The sequence below is a fragment of the Panicum virgatum genome, chromosome 5N, assembly GCF_016808335.1.
Source record: "Panicum virgatum strain AP13 chromosome 5N, P.virgatum_v5, whole genome shotgun sequence".
Classification (NCBI taxonomy): Eukaryota; Viridiplantae; Streptophyta; class Magnoliopsida; order Poales; family Poaceae; genus Panicum; species Panicum virgatum.
In genome coordinates this window covers 64,612,396-64,625,153 of record NC_053149.1, presented here as the reverse complement: position 1 = coordinate 64,625,153, position 12,758 = coordinate 64,612,396, and the positions used below count along the sequence as shown (strand labels likewise).

Below are 12,758 nucleotides of genomic sequence, written 5' to 3'. Positions count from 1 at the left end.
CTAAACAAGTCTATCGTGTCAAAAAAATGAGAGGTTAAGTAAAATTTCAGATTTGACACAAAGGTTAGAAAAGCCGACCGTTGAAGAAAAATCGGCTAGTTTTATTGAACAAATTGCCCCAGATGTTGAATATATTTTTTCAAATAATATAGCTGAACAAAAACTAAGTTCGGCTGTGGGGCAAGATGATCTCAAAACGACTGGTTCTGATGAAACCGGTCTAATCGGTGTCCTGCTGACCGGTGCGTCTAGTGAATCTGGGACTTCTTCCAAAGCCAAGAATTGGATAAGGCGAAGCTTCAAGGAGCTCCTGGCCAAATATGAGAAGATGGGAGCCACCCAGAAGCAAAGGAGACGGCCAAACGAAGCTAAAGATGAGAAGGCATCATCAAGATCTTGCGAGCAATTGGATCCTCGTCCATCTCAAGGTAACTGTACTGCTATGCCATACTCAGGACCGGTTGCTCCATGATTTTGACCGAATCCTTGTTATTATACGCCTTTGGATTATAATATGATGCACATGCAACCATATGGTATACAATATCATATTTCATATTCAAAGTATGGTTCATCACAACGACCGATTACTGCTAATAGTAATTTGGCCAAGATTGGTGCATGTGCTAAATAGTGTGAAAATAATAGCAAACAAGGTTCTAAAAATACACAGCCGAGGTGGTGTCCCTCAGGCTTATTTCACACCCAAAAGAGGAGGCTGCAACGAATGCGCAAGAAAGAGTCTCTGGAACAACAAGCGGAGGTTGTGCCAGCAAGGTCGGCGACCATGAAGCAGGTATGGAGGCCTAAGCAAATTGTTTCGCCATCAGCTTGAAGAAAAAGTAAGATACGGCCAATAAAATTTATCGCCCTTAGAACAAAATATAGCCGATGCATGTTTATCATCGTACTTAGACAATTTTGGTCCAGAGCCTTATTTTTTAGTATGCTAACCATCACCAAAAAACAGGGGGCATATGTTGACGACTAAAATTGACACAGGTCGAACAGACCGGTCTGACCGGTGCTTACGAACGATCTGACCAGTCTGGACCATGTAGCCGGTCTGGCAACCCCGACCGGTCTGACTGGTGGGTCTGACCGGTCTACCTGAAATCCGAGTACAATTAGAACTCTTGTAGATTTAGATCTGTAAAAGATTTCCTTGCGGGATAAGTCCACCCCACCCTATAAATATAAAGGGTCACGGCCGATTGAGGAATCCAATCGAATCTATCAAACACTTATCAAACACTTTTATCTTTATTTTCTTTTTCTTTGCCCTAATCTCTTCCAACCTCGATATGCTGTTCTTTCTTCGTCTCCATGGCGTTTGAAGACGTCCTAGCTGGCCTGCCGAGCCTAGGGCAACCCAACGTGCGCTTGCCCTGACGGGGTCCCTCCCGGGCGAGCGTTCGTTGGATCCTCGTCGGACTGTCCCGACGAGACCGATCTGACCAGTCCAACATGCCAGTCTGACCGGATTAGTGCCGCGTTGCTGCAAGGTGCGCTGCAGCTTGCTGCACGTTCTAGTACGTTGGCCCTGAATCAGCGTCAACAACTTGACGTGCCAATGTGTCACCCGGCGGATTGTATAGTAAGAGTAGCTCGCCTCATAGCGGTTGTCGTGTACGGATGATTGAGCTGAAAATAGCTTGGTGGTTCTGAATATTCTTCAGGCTTTGCAATGCCGTGGCACTGGGCGTGTTCACTGAAACGATGCCACCAGCAGACCTACCGAATTCAGCAGGTCCCGGTCGGGTAGTGTGGAGCCGTGTGCTGGACCACACGGGGGATATAGCGTTTCTCCTTCCGTGCGAGACCATCGCAAGCCATTGCAGACCTAAGCCTATCGGTATTGGGATGTTCAATAAGTGGAGGAGGGGCTGTATTAGGCTTCAGGTTCTCAGAGTCATGCAGAAGCCTGTGTGGAAGAAGGAGAAGAAGAAGTATGCAACCATTGGTTCGTATCCCAAAGATAACATTGATTTCTGCAGGTGCGTGTTGCGTCTGGCTACGTTACAGCACACAGTCCATCATGCACGTATATGCGTCCACAAATAATTAATCCTTCTCCTCCCGTGATAAGCTACGCCTAATCCTAAGGTTTAATGATAATATCCATTCCTTTTCCACTCTGTTCACATCTCTGTCATCCATCCTGCAGACTTCAGGATGCAAAAGTGCTCAAGCCTCAATCCTGCTTTGCGTTCCTTGTTGTGCACGGATGACTGATGATGTAAGACTACCAATGATGATGGCTTTTTTTTTTTGAAAGGTCAATGATGATGGTTTAGACAAAACTCGCTCCCAAAACGTCAATGGTGCGTCATTTAACAGCCGGAGGAAAGCGGGAACACTTTTCGATTATGTTGGGAAGTCCGATGCCCAATTCTAGCACCTACTCCCAAAAGAAAGAAAAAAGATCACCGATCAAACTTTGCTTTGTGAATCAAGTCACTAGTGACAACCCCAATAACAGCAGCACCCTTTTCCGGCAACAACTGATAAGAAAGAGGGAGCGCTGCTTTCTTTGCCAAGCTCTCAAGTTCTGAAGTTCACGCTAACTGAAGACGAGATTTTGATAGGATTTTGTTAGAATTGATATCCATCAGTTGGCCCAACGGCCAACTATCTCTTGAACTCATGCCCTGATCGGGGACCCAGCCCAAGACAAGGCTGGTGGGCCCCTGTCGCGCAACCCTATAAAGAAGAGATGGGGACAAGTAGCTTAATACACGAGGTTCACTGCTGCTGCCACAACTCCCTACTTCAAACCCTAGACCGATCGATAGAGGGGGGCTGAGAGCGACGGGAAGCGCCACCGGCTCGTCGTCACCACTGGCTGTCACTGCACCTCGCCTCTGCCACCTCTGCACCACGCCGTCGTCAGGTAGCCGCCGCCACTGCTCCGCGACTCCTCCACCCCTGCATTCTTCGACGGCGACGCGACGTGGAGGCCACAGAGGACACGAGCAAGGTATTTTCCCCAACAGAAAGTTGTTTACCCGACTAATCCACATCTAGACGATCCACCGAATCTAACATTGGTATCAAGAGCTGCTCTACGGAGTGGATCTAGTTTCGGGGATCGAAAAGAAATGTTTTTGATCAGAAATCAAAAGAACGAAAGAAAGAAAATGAAATTGGATCTCATATCAGAGACCAAAAGAGTGGATTCGATCTCGAATCAAAAGGACAGAAACAAAGGATTTCGATTCGATTCGAATCGGAAGAACAAAATTATAACCCTAACCCTAGGGGATAAAGGGGCGGCGGGCCTTACTGGAGCTCGTCGGCGCCGCCGCCGCCGCCGGCCATGGCCGCACTCGAAGCCGGTCAGAGGCGCTGCCTCGTCGGCGCGCCAATACCGCTGGGCGGGAAAGAAGTCCGAGCACTACCAGGGCTCGCCGGCGCACTGCCTCATCGCGGTGGCGCACATCGGGCGCCGCTGCTAGACCACTCGACGGCGGCGCGACCACCCCTGGGTGAGCGCACGCACCGGCGAGGGGTCCGGCGGGCGCCGCCACCATCTGCTCGGCCACCCATGGGCCGCCGCCGCTCCATTCGAGCGCGACAAAAAGAAAGGAGGGAAGATAGAGAGGCTTGATCCAAGGTCACCGGCCTTGGACCAGTGGCCGGACCTGGCGGCGTGCTGGCGAGAGAGCCGCTGGTGGCGCCATCGCACCGACCCGAGCTGAGGCCGGCAGCCGGGCGCCGCTCGTGTGAAGAAAGAGAAGGGAAAGAACAGAATGGAGCTAGGGTTACGCAGGTGAGCGGCGGCCGCCAGTTTTGATCGGCCGATATTGACGGAGAGCCGTCGGATCGGATCCGACGGCCAGCGCTGCCACGTCGCCTTTTGGGCCGGATTCGGCCAAAGAGGGTGCGGAGTGCGGGCTGGTTTCCAGCCCAGGCCCAGGTTGCGGCCTGGGTCAGGGAGCGCGCCGCGCGGACGTGGGCCTTGGGCCATTTTCCTTGACCGGGCCGAGTGCACAGTAAAGAAAGAGTAAAATTCTCAATATTCAGAGGCCATTTTGATGAATTTGATTTCTATTCAAATTTAGACCAACATGTATCTTATTTAGAGAGCAAATGTACAGTAATACTTCTGAATATAGAACATACTTTTTTTTCATATTTCCGTTGCAAAGTTTAAAAGTTATTGCTCTTAATTTTAATTGAAAGCAACGGAGAATTACTTTTGAGAGCATGATTAAAGAACTTACTTTGAGTAAGTTTTGTATAGTTTTATCTCTATTCAATTTTGAACCAATGAGATAAATTATTTAGAGAGAAAATGAGTATAAAGTACTGTTTCTGAAAAGAAAGAAAAGCTTTCCACTGCCATAAAGAGAAAAAAAAGATTTCCGCTGTTATACTATTGCTATCTTTCAATTAAGTCGGAACCAACGAGAAGATTTAATTGGAAAATGTTCGAAAAGTCTTAAATGAGTTTTACCTGTGGGTAAAAGACAGAAAAGATTCCGCTGTTTAAAGTAAAAGTTGAGTTTTGGCATGAAGTCTCAAAGTTGAGCATTACTAGAATTGTAAAGATATTTCTCAAATGAGAGAAATTTAAAGTTAATTATGGTATTGTTATTTTCTGACCAACGTTGATGATAACAATATTATAATTTTCCTTATGAGTCATACCTTAAAGTTGAAAGTCTTTGGTAAATATTGCATCAAAATACTTTTTTTTCAAAGAATAGATAAGGCACTGCTCCTGAACTAGAGAAATGTGTTTTTCTAGTTTCCCCTGAAATAAAGTTGATTATCCTCTAATTAAATTTGAACCAACGGGAGGATTTAATTTTGAGGAGCAAATATATATGGTTTAATGTTAATTGAGTTTTTCACACGTTAATTTTATTTCTGCCCAACGGTGATATGGAATTAATGTAAAATAAGATGTTTTTATTCTATTTCTGCCCAACGGTGATATAGAATATAGAATTTAAAGTATGGACTATTGTCTTTTGAGACTAAGATTTGCATGTAGTCCTTCTTGAAGGGACAAAAGAAAATGAACTGAGTACCTGTGACTCAGAAAGAAAGAAGACCATCGCATGAGAAAGTGTATTCTCTTTAAAGAATGGTTTGAAAAGAAAAGTACTTATGGATGTTGATCCAACAAAAGAAGATAGAGCAATAAGAGATAGTTTTGAGAAATGTCTCTTATGTACTCTCTATCAAGAAAAATTCATTTTGAGTTTATTCAAAATTGTGATAAGTCATACATGTTTAATTTGACCAACGTCGAATTAAGCATGTGTGTCATGGAATATTCAGATTTATTTCTGAATTTGATATGAGCCAATCCTGACATTTATGTCTGGAAAAAGTATGAAACAATACCCGCATGACGAGGTAAAGTTGGCATAGTGCTAATCCTGCATGGCGGGAGAAAAGTTGTGATGACTAAAGTGCTGGTTTATCCCACACTGGGAGAAAAGTTTGGAGTAGCTTTGCTATTTTAGAATTGATCAGGCACTTCTATTGTGTCACAGTGATTAAGCACTCGATGAGTTTAAGAAGAATGAAAAGTTACATACGAACCTCAAGATAAGAATGATATGCGAGCGTTACTTGCAAAAGGTCTTAAATAAAGGACTATGTTGAGTCCTTAAAGTGAAATGAGGAAAAAAACTGTCATATGAAATAAAGGACTCTGTTGAGTTCTTAAAGTGAAATGAGTAAAAGTTACTCCCATACGAATTAAGAATTACTTTTTTCTGCATGACGTAATCATGTGGATGAAGTAAGTAATTAAAGTTTCCTCATTTACAAAAGTTGTGAATAGTTTTTGAAATTGTGGCAGAAAAATTCAAGCCACGTTTCGAGGGGGAGAAATATGAGATAGTTAAGAAAGACACTCCCCTGTAATGTATATTGAAAAGTAAGAGATGATCTATTAAAGAACGAATGTGACAGTCGGGGGTACAACGGTCACTATATTGATACCCCTATGTAAAGAAATGGCTAAATTCTAATATTTATGCTGGACGACCTTCAAAGATAGTAAGATGATGCTTACATAGCACATATAAAGTTTTTAACAGATAACCCAAATAAAGAGATTTACTGATATGCCATATTTACAAAAGATGGCAAAATCTGGGGGAGCATGGTATATAGAGACCTAAAACTTGAAGAGAAGTAGGAATGCATGTGCACTTCGATGATTCAAGAGCAACAAGGTTCTCATGCCAGCTGATGTTGTATACAACACCTGTTGTTAGCTCTCAAAGAAAATGAATAAAGTAAAGAAGGATCTTGTTATGCAAGATCTCATTAGTCCATTGCCATTTGGCAAAAGGGAGTAGCAACAACCCTATATAAAGTAAAGAAAATCAAATAGATGTTGATTCCACCCATTTGAAGAAGTCACGAGAATTCTATGGGTAGTTCATGGAAAAAGGTGTGATTCCTGAAAGAGCCATCACAGTAGGTTATAATGGACCTACAAAATTTCAATGTGACTCCAGAGGGAATGTTGAAAAATATATAGCAAAATTTGTGACAAAAGTTTTAGTCAAAGAGAAGAAAGAATATACGGGATACCACAATAGTAAATTCATTTATGGATTAAAGAAAGCCATGAGACGGTGCTGTCTGAAGTTTAAATGAAACAATATGAAATTTTGGGTTTTCCAAAGATTGAGGAGGACAATAGCTTTTAAGGAAAAGTTAAATAATGGGGAATCTAATTTCCACACCTTAAATGAAGATAACATCCTACTTTCTAGTGGTGGTGTTAATGTACTGTTACAGATAAAGAATTCTTGTCCTCAAGTTTTGATCTCGGTGATGAGTTTTTCATTCTACGAATTGAGACTCATCGAGATAAAAAAAGGGTATTATGGTCACTGCAAAGGCATACTCAGAAAAGGTTCTAAAGAAATGAAGTATGCAAATAAGTAAACCTACGCCTGTTCCTATCGTCAAGGGTAATAGTTTTGGGAACCTTAGTGTTCCAGGAACCAATGTGAAACGGAAATAGTCTCATATACTTCAGTTGTTGGAAGCTTTATAAGCGCGCAAGTAAAGAACTTACCCTGACATATTTTGTTTATCCGGATTATTTTGGCAAAAGTTCAATCCAGATATAGATCACTAGAATGAAATTGAGAATGTCGGCCTCATGCTAAGTTGGAAAGAATAAATACTCTCAAAGAATTGTGAGTACAAAAGTAGAACTTGTGAAATGTTTAGCGAAATCCACAATTGTCGCTAACTTTCACACTTGGAGGTTTTGTGTGGAAAAGCTCCAAAATAAAACAGTTATCATTAATGTGATGCAAAGACATAGTATAGCATGATACGAGGCCGAGGGACAGGCTTAAAGAAATATGTACCTGGAGTTGAATAGTAGTTGACAGCAGCGATAACCATTTAAGTAGTTTGCTCCTATGACAACGAGTCATGTGTGGTGCCAAACACACTGACACAAAGTTATGCGTTGCATAGGAAAAAGTCCGAAATCATATTGAAATGCATTGTGAATTTAAATGACAGACAAGTGTTCGCGGATCCGCTTATTAAAGGCTTACCGCCCAGTGTGTACAGAGAACACACAGTCGACATGGGTTTATGGTATAGCCTATGTTTTTCGGACAATAAAGGGCCCAAAGTTAAAGAATCTATTGCAGAACAGAGACGTGTATTGTAGCTGTTGAATCTATCGGCAACTAACCGTGACGATGAAACTACTCTATGCATTAATCTGTGATGAAATATGAAAAGAAATAAAAGATATAAAGTTAAAAGTCTAAGGAGAGATTAAGGAGGAGAATGTTAGAATTGATCTCCACCAGTTGGCCCAACGGCTAACTATCCCTTGACCTCACGCCCTGATCGGGGGCCAGCCCAAAACAAGGCTGGTGGGCCCCGTTGCGCAGCCCTATAAAGAGGAGGTAGGGACAGACAACTCACTACACGAGGTTCCCTGCTGCTACCACAACTCACTACTTCAAACCCTAAACCGATCGATAGAGGGGGGCTGAGAGCGACGGGAAGCGCCACCGGCTCGCCGTCACCAATAGCCGTCAATGCACCATGCCTCTGCCACCTCTGCACCACGTCGTCGTCAGGTAGCCGCCGCCTAAAATCTGGCAGGCTTCCATGATCGCACGTGAGGGAGCAGGGGACAGGGGGGATTGCAGCAGCAGCCGCCAGCCAGCAGCAGAGCAATGCATGCACCTGGCCTGGTGGGTTCAGACGCGGTGCTTTCGCCGGCTGGTTCGCGCGGTTTTACACGGACTCATTTGATGCGAGGAGTCGGCTGTCCCCCGTGGTGTTTGAACCTTGAAAGCAATCAGGACCTTATCATGAACAGAAAGATCTCCGTTCTCCGATCGCCGGCTCCGGCCACGGAAAAAGCACAGCTGTTGATTTGGGGGCCAATCATGCGGGTGTCCCAATCATGTTAATAGGGTTGTTTAGGCCTTATCTTATGTAGCTTGTCAACGTAGCTGATTGAGGCTACCAAAGCTGATTTAGCCTACGAAACGATCGTCGATGGTTGATTGATACGGTACTGGCTTTTCTTATCCGCTCCATAGATTCTAGCACACGGTTTAAAACTACGAAGCAACGTCACACGAGTCTTTCTTTCACTTCTTTTTCTATCTTTTCTCTCTGTTTTCATTTTCGGAGACACTGCCACGACGCCACAACTGGGCGTTTTTCTTTGGGGCAAAAACCTAGCGAAGTTGTAATAAAAGTCTACTAAACCTTGTTGGGCCGGGCCCAATCTGCGCTCCTAGTTATTAGATGCTCCCCGGGCCCAGACAGGCCCGTCCGTCAAACAATTTAGGGAAGCAAAGCCCCCTCCATCGATCCGTGCCGTGCTGGTAGCAAACACACACAAGCAATTCTGAACTTTCTTTAGTTGCGTCCATCTTGCAATGATCACGTATAAACGGATAGCGTACATAGTAACTTTCAACAAACACACCGATCATTGACACAGGTACAACTGAAGAACCTCATAATCCCTGATCTGAACATAAGATGTTCAACCACGTACGCACTACCACAGGACTCGCAGCACCAGCAGTCCGACCAGTCCACCACCAATCTGTCTAGAGTCTAGTGCACCTCCTCCTCCTTGTGGGTGTAGATGACGCAGTCGGCCTTGGGGTAGGCGACGCAGGTGAGCACGTAGCCCTCGGCCATCTGCGCGTCGTCAAGGAACGAGCCCTCCGACTGGTCCACCTCCCCAGACGCCAGCTTCCCCGCGCACGTCGAGCACGACCCGGCGCGGCACGAGAAGGGCAGCTCCAGCCCGGCGCCCTCCGCGGCGTCCAGGATGTAGGTGTCCTCGGGCACCTCCAGCTCGCTCTCCGACCCGTCCGGCCCCACCAGCTTCACCTTGTGCGCGGCCGCCGACGCCCCGAACCGGCTCGAGATGGCCCCCGCGAGCGCGAGGCCCGGCGCCGCGCCGGGGACGCGATGCACGGGGCAGCAGCGCTGGTCCTGATCAGCGGGGAGGGAGAAGGCCCGGCACCGCGTGGCGCCCGGCGGTGCGGGAACGGAGCACATTGCTGGAGCAGCCGCCGTCGCCATACTCGGGAGTTTCAGATCGTTCCCGGAGACTTTGCTGATGATGTCTGCAAACGAGATCTGAAATTTGTTTGACAATTTACAGAGGATTGGAAGAAAATAAGGATGCGGTGGAAATCAATCAACGCTTACCTGTTTTTACCTCCTCGACACGATGCCTGGTGAGCGAGCGCACGAGCACAAGAGTTCCAAGGTAACCAGAGGAGCGGTGACACGACCTCGGCACGCCACGGTATTTAAAAGCCGGAGTGCTAGATGCTGTGAGCAGCACGCCTGAACCAGAAGCAACTTGGCTTCATTCAGCTTGGCCGATGCCGATCGATGTCCTTGGGCAACGGCCATTGGTGACGAGGCGAAGGTGCTGGAGGGAGGTAGAACGCGGGCATCAGAATATGTTCCACAGGTGTCGCGCAGGTTCGCAAGGTGCAGACGTGCAGTGCAGGCTTTGGAGGTATTGCTGCCGTCCCTGGTTGCATACTCGGCTCGATCGGCTACTTGCCGCGCGTCCCCTCGAGCGTCCAGGGGCCAGAAGCTGGGTTGCAGCTGCGTGCGCAGTCGGCACCGAGTGTTGCCGCCGCGCTAACGAAACACGGTGTACGTAAGATCGGTGTACAGAGCGGATGATGCCTTCTTTAGCGCTGACATGCTGCGTAAGGTATAAGGCTTCCTCCCATGACTAGCTCTTAGCCGGCTTATAGAATTTTTTTAATGTGCCCTTAGCTACCTTATAGAATTTTTTAGTCGATGAACAGTACCAAAAATGAAGAACTATCTTTTGTTTTTCAAGAAATAGTCTTATACATGCCAGATCGTAAGAGGATAATGTGTGGAGTCATTCATGTTATAAATTATGTACTAAAAGTTAGATTATTGGAAGGGTTGTATCTTAGAGTGTTTAGAGCTAGGTACTACCTTATACCTTTGGAGCAGGCCTAAGAAACACTTGGTGTTTGGTTAAGTTTCAGAACTCCTGCCTGCCTGTTTAGCCTGAACAGTTCAGGGCCTGATTCCTGACGGCAAGCAGCAGCCGGCTAGCCCTGAAAGCCAAGCCAAAGGCCTCAGTATACGTTAAACGCTGCGGACATGCAGCAGAGTTGCTGTCTTACAGACTAGTAGCTCTCATTATGTTGTGGCCACAACAATGTTTGCTCGCAGTTCATTGAATCGATGGAGATAGTACATGCCAAAGCACATCAGATTCAGAGAGATCTCTAGAGCCAAGACACATGGTCTTTCATACCCATCACTGTGTCTCTACGTTTCTCTGCAGAGTACTCGATCCTGCACGACCCACGCACATGGACGCATGTGCACCACACACGCCCGAGAGCCGACATGCCACGAGCAACAGCTCACACTTGGGACTTGACCGCGTCGCTGTACCCGGTGAGCCCGTCGTAGAACCTCGACCACAGCATGATGCCCCCGTACTTGGTGGAGTTCCTGACCACGGGGAGCACCTGCGATACCAGGTCGCTCGTCGGCACGAACCCGCTGCCGGCGGCCTGGGGCGCGGCCGGGAGCCCCAGGAATACCCGCCCCGCCCTGATCGACGTCCACTGCGCCCACGCGCGCGCCAGGCCGCCCACGCCGGCGCTCGCGCTGTACTGGCACGGCGGGTTGTTGTAGAACTGCACCCACACGTAGTCGAACAGCCCCGTGCGCAGCGCGGTGTCCAGCGACGCGTCCGGGAACGGGCACTGCGGCGCCGCGGCGAGGTACACCGGCCGGCGCCCCTGACGGGAGTAGGACTTGAGGGACCGGGCCAGATCGTCCCAGTACAGGCTCCCGCCGATCTCGATGTCGAAGTCGATCCCGTCGAGGACCGCGTCGCCGAGGGGCCTGGACTTGGACGCGCCGCCGAGGTAGTTGTTCCAGAGGTAGGCGGCGACCTGCCCGGCGTCGGCCGGGGACGACAGGCCGTAGCTGCCGACGCCGCCGCCGATGGAGAGCAGGACCTTGACGCCCCGGCTCTGGCACGACTTGATCTCCGCGCCCACGCCCGTGCAGCCGTTGGTGGCCGGGTTGCAGTGGCCGGCCAGGTTGAGCACCGGCGTCTGGGCCTTGCCGAACGTGGTGAGGAAGGCCACGTTGACGAACTTGTAGTTGCCGGTGGCGCACGCCTCCGCCAGCGTGCCCTCGTTGCCGTTCTGGCCCCAGTAGATTGCGATGTCGCCGGCGCGCGCTCCGGCGGCTAGCCCCGCCAGCGCGAGCGCCGTGACCAGCAGCATTGCCGGAAAAGATTTCGCCATCTTCTTCCTCGAGTTCTTGGTATGCAGTGCTCTGACGGTTGAATTACGCTTCAAGGTTCCTGGTCTTTATATAGCCGATGAATCCGTTGAGCAACGTGCATGGTGCGCAACTAGCAGCGGCGCGTGCAGTTGAGTTGTAAAATCTACGACTCCATCATCCGTTAGGTGTGCTAGCCGTCACAAGTTGACCGGGCACGATCGAGGTAGCGCAATTTGTGGTCGAGATTCGGGACTTGTCGTCGAGAGCAGGGCATTGTCAATATCATACTCTTGCATCTTAGCGTGAGGCGACGGGGGTGCGTCGGCAGTGGTTGACCGCTGACCCATGCGCGCGGCCGGGTCGCCGGGTCCAGAACGGCGGCTTCCACGACCGCGCGGCCAAGGGCCAAGTGCGACGACCATTTCTCTCCAAGCTCGCCTCTGCGGCGGAATCGCTCGGTGCGGGAGGGCGAAGCGAAGCGGTAGACAATGCGTTTCCGACGAGGCAGTCATGCGCATCCGATCCCCTGCACGCCCTGCTAATCGCGACCATGGTGGCCTTGGTGCTGTCCGTTTCCAAACGCCGCCAGGCCCACGAGCTGTGCAACTTTCCGACGAGAAGACGGAGATCCAATGTGAATCTGCCGGTGACGGAGGTGACTCGGCTGTTTGGATAGCGAGCCCGAGAGTACCATATCCTCCTGCCGTCCTCGGCTCAGCCCAGACAGAGAAGGGGACAAGCTCAGCAGAACTGTTTGATGAACAGAGCGACGTCATGACAGTCACGCATCTTCGTACTATTCGGCGGGTAAGGCCAGGAAACCCCCCAAACCTGTCGCTAATCCAAGGATTAACCAACTTTTAGGGGTGGGCTAGCACGTACTGAGGAGACTGGTTAGCTTGTAGTGCCCCTGGGCAGGACAGAGGAACGGACAGCCGGCCGAACCCCACAGCAACTGG

General features: G+C 48.6%; 2 protein-coding genes across 2 annotated transcripts; both read right to left on the bottom strand.

Annotated features, from left to right (window-relative positions):
• Positions 1-8,874: 8,874 nt before the first annotated feature.
• On the bottom strand, positions 8,875-9,990 carry LOC120674299 (ferredoxin, root R-B1-like). Its single transcript, XM_039955467.1, has 2 exons — positions 9,700-9,990; positions 8,875-9,614 (listed from the first exon to the last, which is right to left on the bottom strand). The coding sequence occupies exon 2, from the start codon at positions 9,568-9,570 to the stop codon at positions 9,094-9,096; it is 477 nt and encodes a 158-aa protein (XP_039811401.1). The 5' UTR covers positions 9,571-9,614; positions 9,700-9,990; the 3' UTR covers positions 8,875-9,093.
• A 704-nt stretch (positions 9,991-10,694) lies between these two features.
• Positions 10,695-11,882, bottom strand: LOC120676380 (hevamine-A-like). The gene has a single exon (XM_039957644.1). The coding sequence runs from the start codon at positions 11,817-11,819 to the stop codon at positions 10,920-10,922; it is 900 nt and encodes a 299-aa protein (XP_039813578.1). The 5' UTR covers positions 11,820-11,882; the 3' UTR covers positions 10,695-10,919.
• Positions 11,883-12,758: the final 876 nt, after the last annotated feature.

Coding starts and splice junctions, on each gene's coding strand:
- LOC120674299 (XM_039955467.1), bottom strand. CDS start 9,570: ATGGCGACGGCGGCTGCTCCAGCAATGTGCTCCGTTCCCGCACCGCCG.
- LOC120676380 (XM_039957644.1), bottom strand. CDS start 11,819: ATGGCGAAATCTTTTCCGGCAATGCTGCTGGTCACGGCGCTCGCGCTG.